This window comes from Gallinula chloropus, assembly GCF_964237585.1.
Source record: "Gallinula chloropus genome assembly, chromosome: 2".
Taxonomy (NCBI): domain Eukaryota; kingdom Metazoa; phylum Chordata; class Aves; order Gruiformes; family Rallidae; genus Gallinula; species Gallinula chloropus.
This window is the reverse complement of record NC_140086.1, coordinates 137900926-137920685: the sequence shown is the minus strand read 5'-3', so window position 1 is coordinate 137920685 and position 19760 is coordinate 137900926. Positions and strand designations below refer to the sequence as shown.

General features: G+C 41.7%; 1 protein-coding gene across 2 annotated transcripts in view; it reads left to right on the top strand.

Annotated features, from left to right (window-relative positions):
• LOC311205675 (putative acyl-CoA dehydrogenase 6) overlaps positions 1-19760 on the top strand; it is a 91221-nt gene that overhangs the window by 13208 nt on the left and 58253 nt on the right. For both annotated transcript variants that reach the window (XM_084280163.1, XM_084280162.1), the window contains exon 2: positions 3611-3731. In XM_084280163.1, coding sequence (XP_084136289.1) covers positions 3611-3731 — 121 coding nt within the window. The remainder of the gene's footprint in view (positions 1-3610; positions 3732-19760) is intronic.

Here is a 19760-nt window from a genome sequence, read left to right as displayed (position 1 = left end):
AAATAATCAGAATTTCCATCTTTATCCCTTCCCCAACTCTGCCACTGCGTTTCCCCATTCCTGGGCAGGAAGCTACAGGTGCTGTTTTCACAAAACTCTGTCAAGACAAATAAAAACACTTTTATTTTTCTTACCATTGTTCAACATGAAGTGAGTTTGTTGGCTCGCTCGGTATCTGTCTGAGCAAATGTCCACAGTGTATCAGCCATAAATTATTTAAAAAATCCCAGCCCTGAAGCTATTTGTTTGGATGCTTCCTGGAGAGCAGCCCAAACTCTTGTTGAACCAAGGCAGCCTCCAGAACTGAGTCCTTGAGGTTTGCATCCTCATGGTTTGGGTGAAGCAGCTTGAGAAAACACCAGCCATGTACATGAACTTACTGTGCCCTCACTGCCAGGAAAACAACAGTTTCTGTCGTGGTTTGCTGGTACTTGATCAGCTGGTAAGGAAGATATATGGTTCCTAAATTGTCTTTACATCACAAATGCTGTTCAGATTTGGCCAGCTAGACCAGGTAAAAGGATTTCCTTCATGGCTGGGAATACGTGTCAGAACAGCATCTGTAGCACACCATGTTAAAATACTACTTCTGAGAGGAGTTTTAGGTCTTGTTACAGGCAGTATTCTAGTGATACAAGTCTAAATGTTTTCACCTGTGATTTTTCACATATCTTATGAAATAAAGATAATCTAAAAAGAAACAATATAGTTGCTCACCTACTTCAGAAAGCTCACTTCTGTATATTTGTCGAGCACTGAATGTATACCTTAGGATTTAGGTTAAGGTTCCTGCATCTGTTGATGGTAGCTTCTTAAAGCTGTGTGAAATTAACTTAATCCAAAGTTACAGCCAAGGTTTAAATTAATTCAAGTGTGAAATATTTTGGGGGGGACCAATGCTAGTAACTGGTCACAGCCAAGGGGAGGGGCAAATTAAATGATCAAGTATGCAGTGTTATTTGACCTGCATCCACATAAACCTGTCTTTGGCAGTGTTTAAGCACACATTCTGTAGCTGCTTGTGTTCCTTCAGTTGTTGTTGCCTCGGCTCTTTGAAAATCTCTCTGTTTTACCTGGCTTTTATATGAAGGGATGGTAATACCAAAAAATGAGTACTGAAGCATTAGCCAGTTGACCAGCACTGCAGTTCTCCAGCAACATGGCTGATGTTTGTGACCAGGCAAGGGGAGGTGTTTCCCCCAGTTGTTCCCCTCTCACATCCAAGCCATCTCATTGTCCCACAGCCTTGCTCTGTGCAAATTCTCTGAGGATATGTTTTCTGAAGGTTTGTTCTGAGGAATAATACTTCTAAAAGAATGAGATTGCATGCCTAAAAGTGAGTTTAATCTTTTTAAAGTGTTATTTTTGATTGTAAATAGCATGTGTGATTTTTAGCAAACAATTTTTGTTTAATGTGTGAAAGTTTTTGACAGGACCTATGTAATTTCTTCACAAAAATATGGTTTAAAGTGGATGGTCCAGTGGCTAAGAAACAACTGTGGGAATCTGTATCTAGACTGTGATACTATTTTTTTTTCTTGAATTTAGAGGCAAACTACTGTTGGTAGTTTGGGTTTTTTGTTGTTGTATCATGCAAGAGAGATTTCTTTTGTTTAACATGGCAAACTTCACCTGCTCGTAAGCTTTGGTTCTGTGAGACAATTTTGAGTTTTGCTCAAAGGCACAGGAGAAAGCAGGTTGCAATCTGCAGAAGTCATGTAAAATAACTTTTCTCACACCTTAGTCATTCTTATGACTCCATTTAACTTCAAAGGTAGCTTTGTATGTAGGCTGTGAAACACTTGGCCTGGCACCAGGCATAACAAGCACAAAACTCTGTTATCCATCAAAACACAGTGTAACTTTCTGAGTGTATTTCATAACCTCTTTCAGGCATTTCCCTGGCTGTTACGAGGTGAATATCATCAGCTGTTATTTCAATAAATTAAAAGGTGTTTCACCACCTATAACTCAGTGTTACAGGTGTCATCATCCTAGTGCCCGAGCATCTAGGATATAGCAACATAAAGTTGAATATGGGGTGTTCTAGGTAGTGTGCAGGTGAGTATTTTGTTACTGTTGATCATGAGGCTTACTTTATTCAGCATGAGAGAGGGAGAAGGGAGGAAATAATAACTGAATGACTTGAACATTTAGTATGTGTGTTTCTCAGAATTTCTTGAAAGAAGTAAAAAAAGTGATTCTTCTGTTACCAGCAGTGAAGTATCCTTATTTCTGTGGCTGGCTGGGAAGCAGAAAGCAGCCATATATGGGCTGAAATTCTCCAAAGAATGTGAAATAAATAGATAGCTCAGAGGACAGCTCCACAGGATCTCGTAAGTGCAGCAGTTTGGGAGGAGGAGGAGTCTATTTCCAGCTCAAGAAATAGTTAGCACCACAGGACTTGTTTATTCAGTGTGGAGAAAAGACTAAGAGGAGTAAGTTCTTCAAATAATAAATTCTATCTTTGTAAAACAGTGTAGCAGCAAAACTGTGGTCATGGATTAAACACATCAACTTTCTACTGGGAACTGGCGGTTAGTTTTGGGGAAAGGAAGGTGGCTTTACTGTTTTGTTTGTGCTGACCCAGCCGCACAGTGCACTTGGTGGCACGGGCTTGGCTTGTGGAATTAGACAGGGGTGGGCACTGTACAACCGACTTGGAAACCCTGCCTGCCTCATCCCAGGTCGGTAGGCTTGGGGACCCAGAATGTGGTGGCAGAAACACAAGTACGTGGGGCACCCTGAGGCATGGATCTGTTTGGCATGGAGTTGGCTCTGTTCAGGGGTTACTGCTCCCATTTTGCTCCCTTCCCATGGCTATGGAAAACTGGGATTTTGTGGGGGAGATGTCCAACCATTGTGCTCTGAAACCTAAAAGCGTTACCGAATGTAGTGTCTGTACTCCAGATGTGTTTTGCTCTCACCAGATGTAAGAGGAGACAGCAGCCTGAATAGAGCAAAGGCCATAGCCAGGCAGCTGAGGACATTGACTTTTGGAAGGTGTGTAGCAATAGTCCAGCTGAGAGTTGCCGAGGGACTAGACTTGGAAATCCTATAAAATCTGGAAGAAGAACAGATTTTTCCAGTTCTAACTGCAGGCTGGACACAGCGCTGATGTCCTTGAGAGCATTTCAGGCAAAGGGAGGGGAAGGGAGGTCTCTCCTACTTGCCTGTCTTTGTAGCATGTGTGGTCATTGTGAACAGATCATCATCCTTCTTTGGTAAAGTCCCTCTGAGGATAATCCAGATTTTCCTTCCTGTCACTTTCTAGAAACTGTACCCAAAAAGGTAACAAATGGTGAGAGGGAGCTGCCATTTTTGTGGGTCTCAGAGAGGCTTAAACCAGCCCTGAGGTCTTCCTGTTGTAGTAGGTATAATTGCTGAACAAATTATTTATATTTGCCTCATTGCATCTGTTGTAATAATTATGGGTGGATGGAGAATAAGAACATCCATCAGGAGCTAAGGAAATTAATGGGCTTTAGACATTTTCCCTGCATGCTTTTTTTTTCTTTTTTAAATTGAAGTTTTTAGAAAAAAGTAGTCAAAGGTCTTTCTGTAGGAATATCTATGTTAATAACTCCTAACATTTATTTTTCAAATATAGGTCATTGACAAGGAGATTAACCCCTTTGTGGACAAGTGGGAAGAAGAAGGACAGTTCCCAGCACATAAAGTATTTAAAACCCTGGGACAGGCTGGCTTCCTTGGTGTGGATAAACCAACAGGTAGGAGAGAATGTGTATCTCTGAGTATTGATGTTGACTGTGATAGACTCATTTTGTTATTTCAAAACACTTTTGCCCCATATAAACACGTGGTTTGGAATTCAATGCAAAGTTTACCTGTACTCCTCAGTCACAGGCATGCTGGTTACTAGCTGCTCAAATACAGAAAATAATGTATTCCAGCACGTCGAGAGAGGTGATTCTGCCCCTCTGCTCTGCTCTCATGAGACCCCACCTGCAGTACTGCATCCAACTCTGGGGTCCCCAGTAGAGGAAAGACATAGAGCTGTTGGAGCAAGTCCAGAGGAGTGCCATGAAGATGACCAGGGGGCTGAAGCACCTCTCCTATGAAGAGGGGCTGAAAGGGTTGGGCATGTTCAGCCTGGAGAAGGCTCTGGGGTGACCTAATTGTGGCCTCCCAATCCTTAGAGGTGTCCTACAGGAAAGTAGGAAAGGGACTGTTAACCAGGGCGTGTAGTGATAGGACAAGGTGCAATGGCTTCAGGCTCAAAAAGGACAGGTCTAGGTTAGATGTTAGGAATTCTTTACTGTGGTGGTGGTGAGGCCCTGGCACAGGTTGCCCAGATGTTGTGGAAGCCCTGTCCCTGGAAGTGTTCAAGGCCAGGCTGGATGGGGCTTTGGGCAACCTGGTCTAGTGGAGGGTGTCCCTGCCCATGGCAGGTGGGTTGGAACTAGATAATTTTTGAGGTCACTTCTAACCCAAATAATTTTGTGATTTATGTTGCTGTGCGTTCAAGTTAATATACCTTTAAATATAAACATTAAAAATCTGCAATTTTAAAGTCAGTAAAGTATCACTTTAATTTTCAACATACACTCTGTATAAGGGCTTTTCTTCTGGATCTGGATGCACATGGAATAGTCTCAATCTTCATAAAGAAACAACAATTTGAAGGCATTGAAATTGTTCTAAGATTTGGCCTATTACAGTTCCTTAATCTGTAACCTCCACATCATTATAATGGATTCCATCTTGCTTTTCAGAGGATGAGGTTTGTGTGGGTTTTAGGCCTAGACTGCCTTTAAAATGCACTATGTTAGCCCACAGAGGCATGTACAGAACAAGAAGCTGATGATACAGGAAGAACAGAGCAATTTGAATGCCTACAGATAGATATTGGTGAGGAAAAAAAAAAGTCCAGATGAATAGGAGATATTTCTGCTCTTCAGCTAAAATACATATTCCCCTAGTTTTTATATGTTTGTATCGATGTAATACATACTGGCCACCTTTTCAACTGCTAGTTCCATATTCTAATCAGAATTCTGTGGGTGGTTTTTTGCCCCATTTTCTTACTCATACTTAAAAAACATTAAAAGAAAAGCAAGATTGCATGGGCAAACCTTCAGCAATTGCAGTGAATTCAGAGCAGGCAAAAGTGACAATGTTTGAACATTTAACTGCAGATAATCATCTGTATGGAGCAGCCCACACCACCTTGGCTATGCCACACCGCATCATTATGTTGCTAAGGGACAGGGTTTGAACTGTGGAACAAATTATGTCTTTTCACCACTTTCAGAGGAGATTTTTCCCCTTGAAATGAACTTTCATATTCTTAAATATTCCAGTGTGGAAGGTTTTGTTTTTTTTTTTTTCTCTTTAGCTGTTCAGCTGTTGGAGCTTGCAGAACTGTTTAGCTTGTCTGACAAATCCAATTAGGTCTGAGCTGGAATTTCTTTACGAAAATGCTGACAGTTTGAAATTATACTTAAGATCTATTTAAAGGACAAATAGGATTACTGGGGGAGGGAGAAAACCACTTCTACCTTCTGCTGTATTTGACACCTTGTCTCAAAGGCGTCTCCTTCATACTGCTAATATTCATATTGTTTGTAATAATAGTGCATTGCATTGCTGCCTGATTACAGCCCCCTCTTGTTGTATGCATCTCAGGGCATGCAGAGGCCTTGGCTGAGGTAAGGAACCTCAGTCTTGAGCATGCTGTGCAAAAAACATTATGGGAACTTTGTATAATGCTTACAACATAGCTAGGACAAGCGATAATGTGAGTGAAATCTAGTGAAGAAGGAATTGTGGAGGTAGAGATGGGCACAGAAGGTTGGATGCACTGACAATGCTTGTTATATTCATTTTTAAGAATATTTTAGCCTTAGCTTTGACACTTGTATCTAGCTGTTAATCTGATTTGTTGGGTCTCTGCAGCTGCATTTTATAAAAGCTGTTAGAAAAAATGTATAAAATTCTCAGCAACACACGGTCCATCTTAGTTCATCTTCTGGACCAAGGTATTTTTGGGTACAGAAAATGCACCGACTCACTGTAAGATGCTGGCTTCACAGCATTCAGTTGCACAGCAGAATGTCACCAGCAGATCCAGCTTTGCTCTGTAATGGTGTAGTACCGCCAGGCACATCCTAAAGTACTGAAATGTTCTTGTGAGGGCAAGTGAAAGTCAACTGTGTGACAGCACAGTCTCAGCAGAGGGACTTGGCACAAGTGTCATCCCAAGACTGAATTTTTAAGGGAATTCATTTTAGTAGCAACTGCAATTTTGAAATCTAATTTTTTTTCTGTTTTGTTTTCCAGGGTTTCTGTCAAGTACAGTTCTTGTTGGTAGTTTTTTTTTGTTTTGGTTTGGGTTTTTTTTCCCCTGTAGAATTAGTTTTTAAGCTTTCTGATTGGGCAGAAATGGGTCACACACTTATTTTGCTTAGATAGAAGGAAACATCTGTTGGGTTTCAGATCTGTTGAAACTGGACTTCTTCCTGTGTAAACACCATTCCCTTTATGAACAATGAGCTGCTTAATAGGAACCATGTTTTTTAAAGAACATGAGTCCCTTATCATTTGGAGCTTTTTCTGCGTGGAGAACTGCTTTGGGGCTGTATTTGTATTGCAGAGGTTCACCATAGGTAGTTGTGGGTTACAAACTTGTCATGGTTTTTCCTCTATATATTTTCCACAGTTGTTTATGCTTGTAGAGAATATTGGCTGTAGTACAGTAGTTCCGGATGTTAGTTAGAAGGATCGTGTAAACACTGCAGGCAAGGCCCAGCCATGCACCCATAATTGGAGAATCTTTAAGATGATCAGTGGATTTAACTCACCGAGCTGTCTGGTCAGTCTTCTGCCAGAGAAAGACTGATCTCTTTGAACTGTTTTTCTGCTCTGGTATTATTTACAGGACTCAAAAATAGTGCATATGCTGGTTTTCCTTGGGCAACCGTGTGTGGTGTTCTATTAGGAAATTCTTTCTACTAGTAAAATACATGCTGAAAAAGTGAATATTGTTTATGCATAAAAAGCGTCTTTTTGCTCTGTGCAAAATGTGTTTCACAGAAACACTCAGTTCAGCCTGAAGTATTTAGTTTCAGGGGAGAAAAACCCCAACATCTCTGTATACTTGTTTTTCTTTATTTGTGTTTACTGTGTGTTTCTCCTCAAATTATAAAGTTTCTGGTCTGTTGAGGTACTGACAGTCTGAAAACTAAGGGTGGAAAGTATTAAGGGTGGCAGCAAAAATATTTGAAACTGTCTTGGTAGTTGGCCATTGTATGTTTTGTTATGGGAAGTGGGCAAGACATTCTCTTTGGAACATTTTATGCACAGATTAGATGAGTTGAAAAGATCTATGTGGTCATTTGTGATCTTATTAAGAATGAAAGCCTTGGATGTTGCTAAATTTTAGGATATGTTGCCAAAGGCACAGGCTCAAAATGTACTGTTATGTGCCTGCATATGCTGACGGAGATGATTACAAGTTTTTTATCAGCTGATGCAAATACACAGGAATCCTGGTGTAAAAGCTCAGGCAAAGCAAAGAGGAGGGGGGAGAAAGGTTTGTAGGAGGGCAGTGTCTGCTGCCCTGCATATTCACACAGTATCACTGTGAGACATGAGAAATAGTGATGCCTGTTGTGGGTACTCTGTTAGTGTTTTCACTGGCAGTCCTGTAGGAATATTTAGCAGAATACATTAACATGTAGAAATAATTATGACAAGTATGTCCAAATAGTAGCTTTCATTTATTTCTGTCAAACATTTAGCAATGCACTTGCACAAATACGTTCACAAATATATCAGGAAAATCAGGAAACCATGTGGCAAGACATGGATGGGAAAGTATAATTTTACACGTTGCTTCTCCTACTGCTGGCAGATATGCTGGGTAAGGGACTGGAGAAAGTAAGCAGCAGTATGTTCTTGTCACTGGAGACAGATAAGCATCTGATTAAACCAAACAAATGTTTCAAATGATTGATTGAACTGCAATTGGAAATTTATGCAATATCTTTCCTTACGAAAGCGTATTTATTCCAATTGTCTGTGTGTTGAATGTGGGAATGCAGATCTAGACTATCCTCTACAGTTAGCCTTGTTGTCTTCTTCAGGAGTATACATTTCTCTGGTAAGATGAGGCCTTATGAGCGTTCGGTAGCGGAGAGGCATTTTGAAAGAGTGTGGGGATGTTCTTTTTTTCTTTTCCCCTTTCTGTATTACTAGAGCTTATTATTATATGGAATGTGCAAAAGAAGGACCTGGGGTGAACAGTGAATTCTGTCAGTAGAATGGGACTAAGTAGTTCAGGTGAAACAGGGCTTTATGGCCTCTAAGAGAGTAACCGAAACATACTTTTTCTGGATAGAAGCTAAAGGGGATATATTTGGCAGAAGGGTGTTCATTTGCCTAAAAAACATTTCTGCACGGCAGGAGCTGTAGTGCTTGTGCTTGGTTTAGTAGATTTAAGCGAAGCCAACTGAACTAGTTGCTCGGCCCTTTTTCACTTACAAAGGAGCGCATTTGTAGTTAGGTAATAGTAGTTGTACTTTTAAGAGTTTGAGAGAAAAGCCACTGCACCATGTTTTCAGGTACCAATGAGCCAGTAAATCTGAAATATTTAGCAGGTATGAGATATATGTGGTTTGCAATCAAGAAATAACATTGATAAGCCTCTAAAAAACCCCAATAGACTGAAGTTAGTCACGGCTTTATTTCAGTCAAATTCATGACAAATTTAATGATGTATGACAGTGGTTTGGAGACCTCAATCAGATAAGCATAAGAAATTTCATGTGCTTATCTGTCCTTAATTCAGTGGATTGGAATAAAATCTCAGTAAAACAGGTTTTTGTATGTGTAGATACAAGTTCTGCATAGGTGAGACTTTTGTTCTTCACCTCCTCTCTCATGAGTGTCTTGCAAGTGCAGGATGAAATGCAGTTGAAAATGCCAAGAAGGAGATTGCACTTCACAGATCACCAAATATGTCTGATCAAACAAGGGAATAAGCACTTGAGTTAATTTTATTTCTTTTTCTTGATTCCACATGGAAACATGAGTGCTTCATTCTTCATGGCTGGTTAGGAAGTGCAGCAGTGCCTCTGGGAATAGCTTGTTCAGCTCTCGATTGCAGTTTTGCAGAAACACACAGCAGAGAACAGGCTTACTGAAGGACAGTGAGTCTTTGTGGAAGAGATAATCTTCCTTTAAATGTTTTGTTGATAGAGGGATCGGATTAGTTCCTAGGATTCTGCTTTTGTACTTGAGATAAGGCAAATCCTCGCACTTGTCACTTGTCCTGCAGGACACCGCTGTAACTCGCCCAATTCAGCTACGTGCATACTTAGGGGCAGATCAGGAGTTTCTAAAATGTGGTATGTGTACCACTGGTAGTTGCAGATTATGTTGAAATTAAAGATGCCTCTTCCTTAGAAGAAGTTAGAAATGTCTAACAGGTGCCCAGCTGTGTTTGTGCCCAGTTAGGCTCTTGAGCTCTCGATGGTCACTTCTCTCATGGCATACCTGCTGTGCCAAGTTTGCCCCTGTGTATCACAGGCTTTGCGTGAACTGGCAGATGCATTGGGCGTCATGAAGTTGACTAGAAGCACTTAGTATCTAGTTGTAGCTAAGACACAGTTAGCAACAGCTGTCCCTGTTCCATTCCTGTTCATCAAGAATGGAGTGCAAGGCAGGACTCCAGGTGCTGGGGGATAGTCCTTACTTCTATAAAAAGGTGAAAAGAGGACCTTCATGCTGATTTGAATCAGAAGCCAGATCTACTTTGTGAGAGAAAGCTAATTTGACTAGTTGGCACTGAACTGGATCAAAAGGCAAGATGGTATTTCAACATAACATCATGATAAAACAGCAGGAGAAGCAATGAAGACTCTTAGAAGTATCTTGTGATCATTTATTTGGCAATCAGCCTGCTCAGAACCCGCTGACTAAACACTCTTAGATTGAGTTGAATATTTCAATTAGCTTTTGTGACTTCTTTGTTTTATTCTTTTATAGGGTGTTCTTGATTTTGTTTTCCTCCTGTTCTCATGCTTCTGAAAGTCTCTGTATATAACTTTGGTTTAAATTTCCTTTGGTTTTGTAGAAAATTGTTGTATTTGTGTTTTTTTTGAAGAGGCAAATTTAGTAAAAAGTCTGTTGTTCTTAATCTTGTAATTGTGAATAGGAAAAGGGTACACACTAAAGAGAGCAGCTGAATAGATTAAATATAACACCTGAAAAAAAAGTAGGAGTTGAGACATTATCAAAGAAGACATACTGTTTGGGAGTTTCCACTAAAGGAATCCAGTTTATGGTTCTACATAGAATCATAGAATCTCCTGATTTGGAAGTGGCATGTAAGGATTATCAAGTCCAACTCCTGGCTCCACACAGGACCAGCCAAGTCAGAGCATGGGACTGAATGCATCATCCAGATGCTTCTTGACCTCAAGTCAAGCTTGGTGCTGTGGCCACTTCCCCTGTAAACCTGTTCCAGTGCCCAACCACACTCTCAGTAAAGAACCTCTTCCTGATACCCAGCCTGAACCTCCCGTCACAGCTTCATACCCTTGGGTTCTATCACTGGTCACCAAAGAGAGGAGGGTGGTGCCAGCCCCTTCACTCCCGCTTGTCAGGAAGCCATGGACTGCAATGAGGTCTCCCCTCAGCCTCCCTTTCTCCAGGCTGAACAAACCAAGGGACTTCAGCCTCCTGTAGATCAAATGGCAAGTCTGGCTCTTGACAAAGCATGGGCCAATGAATGATCTTATACTAAAATAGCCTCGGTATTATAAGTCTCTTTAGTTTACACATAACTGTCTTTCCCCATTCTCAAAAAATTGATGCTATATTGTTGACATCTGTCATAAACCCAGATGGCATAATCGGAAAGCTTTCTGAAAACTATAAATGCACCTTTTATGCTTTAAGACATGTCAGCATACCAAGTGCAGAGAGTGTGGGAAGATTCTCTTTCTGAAACGTAGGCTTGATTCACTTTTATCCACTCAGTCTTGTATTACCAGCTGCTGGGGGTGAAGGTTGATTTCATTCCTGGGGCTGAAATGGGGAGAAATATTGTAAAACAGTCATTCTGCAGGTGACATGGGGAATCTCTGAAGAGCTGTTGGCGTGTCAATGCTTGCAGATCCCATAGGTCAATAACCAAATCACAAACTTTGAATGGCATCTGGCTTGAAGAGGGGATTAGCAAGATTGCAGTAAAACTGTGTTGTTCCTAGGTAAGTGTTTCTATCCCCAGCATTTGAGTGAGTTGAGAAACTGGTGTCCAGGCTCTGCAAACCTGAACGTGTGTGGCTGAATAAGAAGAAAGGAAGGGGTGAGGGGAAAAGACAAAAAATGTGTTTAGTTCTGGTTCTCCTATTCTGAGCTAATATTTATGATCCCTAGTGGCCTGGCTCATGCAAAATCATAAGCAGCATTAGTAATATCCTTGGGGATCTTGCATACACCCTCAGTTACTCCAGCATCTGTAAGTTCAGAGGTCTCCTTAGCAGTGAAGTGGCTTTTCATACAAGTGGAAAACAGGTCTTGGCAATATTTTTCTCCCTGTGTGACAGGTGACTAACACTGCAAGCCACCTTTGTGAATCTTGTGCTTACCCTTGCAACACAATTGTAGGGCTTCCTGTGCTACTAACTGGTCTCCTGGGGATAGCACTAATCCTTTTTGGCATTCATCCCAGAAAGGACAGGCAAAGGCATAGACAGAGTGTTTGTGAACCTTGTGTGTGACAGGCAGTTTGCTTACAGGGCAAGTAATGCACATAACAATAACCTCCTATGCTACATGGTAATGAAAAGACACGAGGGAAGGAACAGGCCTCCCAGACAGGTGACTGTGGCACCAGGCCTTGTCAGAGTTCTAGGAGTTTCTGGAAAATGCTCTTAATTGTGATTTAGGTGGACCTGCAAGGAGCAGGGAGTTGGATTCAGTGATCGCTGTGGGTCCGTTAAAACTTGAGATATTCTGTGATTCTAAGGTTAGCAATATAAGGAATTTAGCTCCTTGGGGCTTAATACTTGGATAAGGTTAGAGCTGGCAATTTGTGGTTTTCTGACTTGACAAACTGGAACAAGCCACTTCTGAGATAAAGGTGCAGAGAACTGAAATTGCAGTGTTTTTAATGATTTATTTCTGGACTTCAGTAACACCTCTGAGACTCTTTCCCAAAGCATTCTCCTGTAGAAACTGGCTGCTCATGGCTTGAATGGGTGTACTTTTTGCTGGATAAAAAGCTGGATGGCAGGGCCCAAAGAGATGTGGTGGCTGGTCACAAGTAGTGTTCCCCAGAGCTCAGTACTCCCCAGGCTTTAATATCTTTATCAGTGATCTGGATAAGGGGATCAAGTGCACCATCAGTAAGTTTGCAGGTGACACCAAGCTGGTCAGGAGTGTTGATCTGCTTGAGTGTAGGAAAGCTCTACAGAGGGATCTGGACAGGCTGTATTGAGGGGTCAAGGCCAGTGGCATGAGATGCAGCAAGGCTCGGTGCCAGGTCCTGCACTTGGATCCCACTGCATGCAACGGTACGGGCTTGGGGAACAGTGGCTGGAAAGCTGCCTGGCAGAGAAGCACCTGGGGGGGGGTGGTTGACAACTGGCTGAATATGAGCCAGCAGTGTGCCCAGGTGGCCAAGAAGGCCAAACAGCATCCTGTCTTGTATCAGAAATAGTATGGTCAGCTGGATGAGGGAAGTGATCACCCCCTCTACTCAGCACTGGTGAGGTCGCACCTTGAGTACTTCGTCCAGTTTTGGGCCACTCACAGACATTGAGGTGCTGGAGCATGTCCAACCCAACAAAGCTCGTGAAGTGTCTAGTGCACAAGTCTGATGAGGAGTGGATTAGGGAACTGGGGTGTTCAGCCTGGTGAAGAGGAGGCTGAGGGGAGACCTTGTGACTCTCTACAGCTACCTGAAAGGAGGTTGTAGCCAGGTGGGAGTTGGTCTCTTCTCCCCAGTAACAAAGGATAGGACAAGAGGAAACAGGGTCAAATTGCATCAGGTGAGGTTTAGATTGGGTATTAAAAAAAGTTCTTCACTGAATCATCTCTCAGTCATTGTAACAGGCTGCCCAGGGAAGTGGATGAGTCACCACTCCAGGAGGTATTTAAAACTTGCATAGATGTGGTGCTAAGGGACATGGTTTAGGAGTTGGACTTGGCAGTGTTAGGTTAATGGTTGGACTTGACGATCTTAAAGGTCTTTTTCAGCAAAAATGATTCAATGATTCTGTGTGGTATTGTGAGGAATAGAGATCACCATTTCACAAGAAACCTGGAAGTTAAGCATATCTAGTTATGTGACATAGGGCTTGTGTGTACACTGCTTTTAGCTCCTCTGTGATTTTATTGTTTACCCTTGTGTAATACTTAAACACACATCAGAGACACTGAGATATCCTTGAGTAAGTGAAGTAGGAAATGAACAAAAAATTGTTTTATTCTGAAATTCTTCTAAAGTCTATTAAACAGGCTTTAGAATATTTGGAGCCTACACTCTGATGTGTTGGCACAACCATGTTGAAAGTCTTTTATAGACTTAGTCTAAATAATGAACTGATTCATAGATTTGTGTACAGTCCAGACAATCAATCGATCAGTTTCTGAGTGGGTTAGTAAATGACAAAACCAGGTGAATTGTTTTTGAGGTGAAGATACATTGGAGGCAGGAGTGAGAGATGTTTTAAAACTTCACAGCTTCTTTTGACTGGACCAGGTGACCTGGCTCATTTGTGGGGAGGCAGGCAGGTATTTGGTGCCATTGTAACTTGAATTGCATTATTTATGTGTGCTTTGCAACTCTGAGAATTGTGTAAATTCACTAGTGAGGTGTGCAAACCAAGCTGCAGGCTCGGGTGTTTGTGTCAGAAACAGTGTGGCCATCAGGTCCAGGGAGGTGATTGTGCCCCTGTACTTGGCATTGGTGAGGTCGCACCTTGAGTACTGGCTCCTTACTACAAGAGGGACAACGGGTCCTCAAGCGTGTCTAGAGAAGGGCAACCAGGCTGGTGAAGGGGCTGGAGGGCAAATCCTATGAGGAGCAGCTGAGAGAGCTGGGGTTGTTTAGTCTTGAGAAGAAGAGGCTGAGGGGAGACCTTATCGCTGCCTATAATTACCTGAAAGGAGGTTGTAGAGAGGTGGGCGATGGTCTCTTCAGCCAGGTGACAGGAGATAGGGCAAGGGTAAATGGCACTAAGCTGTGCCAGGGCAGGTTCAGATTAGATGTTAGGAAAAAAATTTTCACTGAAAGAGTCATCAGGGCCTGGAACAGGCTGCCCAGGGAGGGGGTTGAGTCACCTTCCCTGGATGTGTTTAAAGGACAGGTAGATGAGGTACTCAGTGATGTGATTTAGCATAGGACAGGAACGGTTGGACTCAGTGATCAGTCTTTTCCAACCTTGTGATTGTGTGATTCTGTTACTGCTCTGTCCATCTGTTACCCATACCCTGTAAGGAAAAGTAATAATTTGTCCTGCATAGTATTTTGGCAGCAATAAGCATGAATGTGTACACATCATAAATTGTTATATGTACTGCAGTGGAGTATGTTTCATTTTATACATAGAGAAGGAATTTTTGATGATTTTTGGTTTTAAACCTCTATATATCTTGAAGAAATATACATCTAGTCAGTTTGGCCTGATGTTGCCCACTTGCTTGGTTTTAATGTATTTCAAAGGCATGTCCCTGCTTTCTCTGCAAAGTTTGTATTTCAGATCCTACTGCTGAAAATAATACTGCTGTAGCCCAATGCTGAGATACAAGCACTACTCAAGAGACTGGCTGCACAAGGGAGGATTTCTACAGTGAACACTTACTTTTCTGTGAAATAATTGCCAGTGCTCTGGGGTGTGCTGGTGGGAAAGCTGCTTTGCAGTGCTCAGAGGTATATCCCTCAAATATCTGAGTACATGGAAACCTGCACCCAGATGTGGAGTCAGTTAAGGGCTTTACATCAGTCCCCTGACACGCATGACTTCTTTGAGCAAAGGGCAGTCGTGGGTTTGTGACCCAGCTATGAAGCTTGGACTGGGCAGCACCGTGCACCTCAGTGTACCTTCCTGACTCCAAAGCTTTCATGGTCACAGACTGCTTGTCCTGGTCATCTGTTAGGGCACTGCACTCTTCAGCGGAACAGACTCGTGACTCTTGCTGGTTCATTCACAGGGATAAGCGAAAGTGATAAATGTAATATTCTAAACGCTCAAGAACGCGTGAGCTGATTGTTCACAAATACCAGCTCTGACCAACATTTATTATTCTTTCCCAGATTCATTTTTTTTAATGTTTTTTTTTATTCTCTCCAGAAAAATTGTGCCAGAGTGTGCCTCTGTTGAATGAAACAGCAGCTGTAGGTTAGTGTTTAAAAACATGCTGCAGAGATTGTTACCTTCTGCCAGCCGTACATAGGTGCAGCAGAGCAGAAGCATGCACTCTGCTTCTCCTGCACTGCTGTTATAGGAAGCATCCTGTTTCTCAGCATTGCTCTGAAATATGTTGGCAATTCCCTAACATTTTCCAGGAGCTGAGTAGTTTGGTGGCGCTTCAAGGCTGGCAGTCTCCCAGGGAATGGCCAGGATCTACTGTGCCTGGAGCTTGGAGCTACCAGAAGGAAGTTGTCCATCTGTCTGACCTGTAACTTTTCTGTCCCAGACAGTGCTCTGGGTTCTCGTCTGATGCATAAAATTATTTAATCTGGAGTCTTCTGCACATCACTAAATAAATAATCATAATTTTGGCTTACTTTCACATGAACAAGGATTATTCATGGGACAGAGTTTTTTACAATTAGGTTCATCACCCTGTTCCTAGAAACCACAAATGATCTACCGAGCAGACAACTTCTCAGCAAAGCAGTGGGGTATGTGCTTACATCTTGTGGTTTAAGGAAATAAGATTTGAGTGTCGTTTACTAAAAGAAGCAATAAATCTAGAATGCAAGTTTATCCAGTCATTTAAAATCTGTCATAAAATAAATATCAGGACTTTTTCACATGGACAGCATATTCTTGGCTGTTGATGGAGTTGACAAGAAAAGCTGGTGTTCCTTGTCCTGTCAGCTGTTCCTCAAACCTTTGATCATGCAGCACAAGATACCTTTAGCCTTTTTATTTAAATATGCACTTAAATGTATTAACTATCTGATCCTACTGCTTTGATTCCCAATGGAAATAGTTGTGAAATGGTTGCCACTAGATATTAAATACTGTTTTTTCCCATGTAATGGGAATGTCCAAAGAGAACAAAAAAATGTTTCCTGCAAACCATAGCCCAATATAGAGAAGACATTGATAAGATATGATGAAGTGATGGTTGTTTTCCTTAGAATTTTGAATGAAAGCAAAAGCAATTATTTGATTTGTGCTCAGATTTTTCATATTTGGGTTTTGGATTTTTTGTACACCTTGCAATTTCAATACAGAATACAAGTAAACGTGCGATGTAAAAACGAAAGGTGGGAAAAATACCACAACCCCAAGACTCTGTGAAGCCGTATCAGTCTCCAGGGCAGACAGAGCTCTGAATAGGACTGTGGTGTGCTGGGCAGAGCTTGTCACGGTCTTGCCTCTGTGATATGGTGCCAGTGAAACCTGAGAAGCTGCCTCAGTTATTTTGCAGCTGACCTTGTTGGTGGAGACATTAGGAGGAGACACATCAGAAATTTATTGGGGTGGAGACTGGGGATTAGGCATGGTGTAACAGGTTTCAGAAGAAAAAAGGGGGGAAGAAGCCACAAGACAGTGTGAGGATTAGTGTAACACTTTTGTTCCAGGTGTGTTTTGTTTTGTGCTTTCATTTCAAAGTCATGATCAACTGGAGGCAATACGGCTTCACCCTGTTTGAAGAGAAGAAATAAAAAAGTACAAGAAATGTTGTTTATTAACAAAAAAATTAAAAATAATTAAAAGGAAGGCTGAATTAAAACTTTTTAAAAATATTTTCTGTCTGTCCATTTAAGAAACTCTTTAGGTATCTTAATCATCTAGAGTTGTGGGTTTTTTTCAGTAACATAAAGAGCTTGGAGATCTTTTTTTAAGTGTTTAAGTATTTGAAGTGTTGACCGACTGGCCAAGGGTTGGCCAAGGGCAGTGTGATAAGAAATGTTCTTTCAAACACCAGACTTGTACATACACTGAAATTTAATACCACTTTTCTGTTTTCTAGAATCAGTTTTGATATCAGACTTCAGTGTCAGGTTTTTTTTCTGTTTGTTGATGAGACTTTTGTTGGTGCTTTTTTTGTTGGTGTGTTTGTTTGTTTCAATCCTCAAGCAGTTGTATGGGAGACCATTTGGGGAGAGACCACTTTCTTGCAGGTCAGTGGCATTTCCTGAAGAAATGTTTTGTTGCCTTTCCTCGGGTAGCCTAGAAGAGCTGTTTTTTCAGTCATCTCTACTAGTGAAGTAGCTATTGTTTCTCTGAAGACCACAAACCCACTCTGTGGTCTTGTCTGCTTTGGGAAATGTCTTCAGTGCTGGGAAGCAGTAGCCAGGAATGCAACACGGCTCTGGAGGAGGTCAGGGACTTTTTTTTTTTTGCACAGGACCTTTGAAACCCCGTGACCTCTGTATATGCACTTCCCTTGAGCCCGTGAAGCTGGCAGAAAATGTGTGCTTGCCCAGAACCTTGAGTACTTAGAAGTTGGCTTCACTTGTTTAGCTGAACGGGCAAACGAAGGGCAGAATTAATGGAAAATTTCCTTGAATGAGTATCACAGGGGCAGGTATTTGAGTTTTTTTATGGCATTGATATGCTTTAAAAATCTCTGAAGGTGACTTTAGTCAGCATTTCTTCTGCTTCCTATTCTGTACGTCAGAGGAAATGAATGAGACTGTTATGCTCACCCTCGCTTTATTATTCAAGAGCTGGGGTCTCTTGGCAGAGTGGAAGATCAGTGACTAATAAGCTTGCTGAAAGGATTTTTAATTTATTTTTTTTCCTTTTTACATTATGCATAACCTGTGAAACTCATCCTGCAGAAGTAACATGGAACAAAGTTTAACAGGAATCCCAAAGCTATTACGTACTTTTATAGATGGTGGAACTATCCACAGTTACTTCAGGGAGAGTAATTGTATTTCTGATCATCAGCTGCTCATTTCCTGAGCTGCTGGATACTCCATTTCACAGGTTCTTATACTCTGTGGCATCTACTGTCTCACCAGTGCTCCCTTCTCTAGCATGTTTAGCACTGCTGCGTGCACTGGGGTCTAAGTTTGTTGTGAGTAAAATAGCCTGTAGTTGGATAGTAACAAATAGATGGATCGGAGCTGTAGTCCCAGCAAGAGGCTGTAGTCTTATGCCAGAAATCGGGACTTTATCTGCTGATGTAAGTAACCCCCTGGCCTGAGATGCTGATCATCTCAACCTGCCTGAGAGCAGAGTTCAGCCTTGGGTTATGGCAGATGCTGCTCAAGGGGAGGTTGTGCTCCTCTGGATGGAGTTCAGCACTTCACTGAGATGCAAGGTGAAGCCCTGGTGCTTCAGTTAGACAGTGTGGATGGCCCTGAAATGCTCTGGAAGAAGGGATGGTTTTCTTGACTGAAACATTTCTCTCTACCTGTTGACCCAAGGGGAACTTTGCAGCTGCAGGATTGTGATAGAAGGGGTTGAGTACTCTGACCTGCTTTAGAGCTCACCAAATGATGAGCCTCTCCGAGGCTTAGGCTTATGTGGACACCCCATCAGAGCCCTCTCCCCAAGCCCATGGAGCACCAGAGGGAAGATGACATCAGGCTGCAGCCAGCAGATCCAGAGCTGCTAGGGGTTCAGGTTGAGCATGGCAGAGCCAGGGCTTGTGTGGAAGAAAATAATCTCCTGGAGAAATACGTCTAGCAGGAAAAGATTTGCTCCAGGCTCAGTTTTGCCAGGAATGAAAAGCTCCAGTGATTTAAAAAAAAAACAACCAAAACTAGCCCACAATGGATATTTCAGCTTTTCAGGATCCTCCCCCAGTCCAAGAGAGGAAACTTAATTTTTGCACTTCCCTCCTACTTCATATATTGGAATGGTTGTGATCACACTTTTTACAGGTCATTAGTATCCATATTTGTTTTTGAAACTGTAACAACTGTTTTCAGCTACCTCTGTGCATGTTTTCTCACCAAGCCTCTTGCCTCTTTTTTCTTGCACCACTTTTCCCTTCAGAGGATTCAGGTGTTACTTCTCTAACTGCTATTTGGTGTTTCTTCATTTTTAACTTTGTAAGAACTGAGTGTAATAAAAATACTTTGTGAAAAACTAATTAAATTCTTGGTGTAAGGGTGGGGGAGAAATCATCTTTTATGTCAGATACTCCTGGCAGTGTTAAAGACCTTAAGGTCCTGAAGGCTGAGAAAATTGAGGCTTTTTTATCATCTACTTGCTGTGGATTTATTCTTCAAAGACAGTGCCATTTAGGAGAAATTTAGACAGATGGACTTTGCTTTGTGGGGAAAGCTTATTAAAGATTAAATTGCATATTTTTTTCCTTGAGCTAGTAACATGCTGTGTTTCTGTTACCTAGTCTTTTGTTTGTTCTTGCTCAATAACCTTTTCGGGAGTTTTATTTTGGAAGATAAATAGAATATCGTACTCCTCTAGTATTCTAATAGGGATTTGCTTTCCAAGCCTCTCTTCTCATAGCTGAGCAGTTCAGACTAAATCCTGGTAGGAAGTCCATATTTACAAACTAAACCCAAAAAGCCTCCAAATCCACTGTACTTGGATTGTGGACTTCGGTTGAGGTCAAAAATGTGGGCT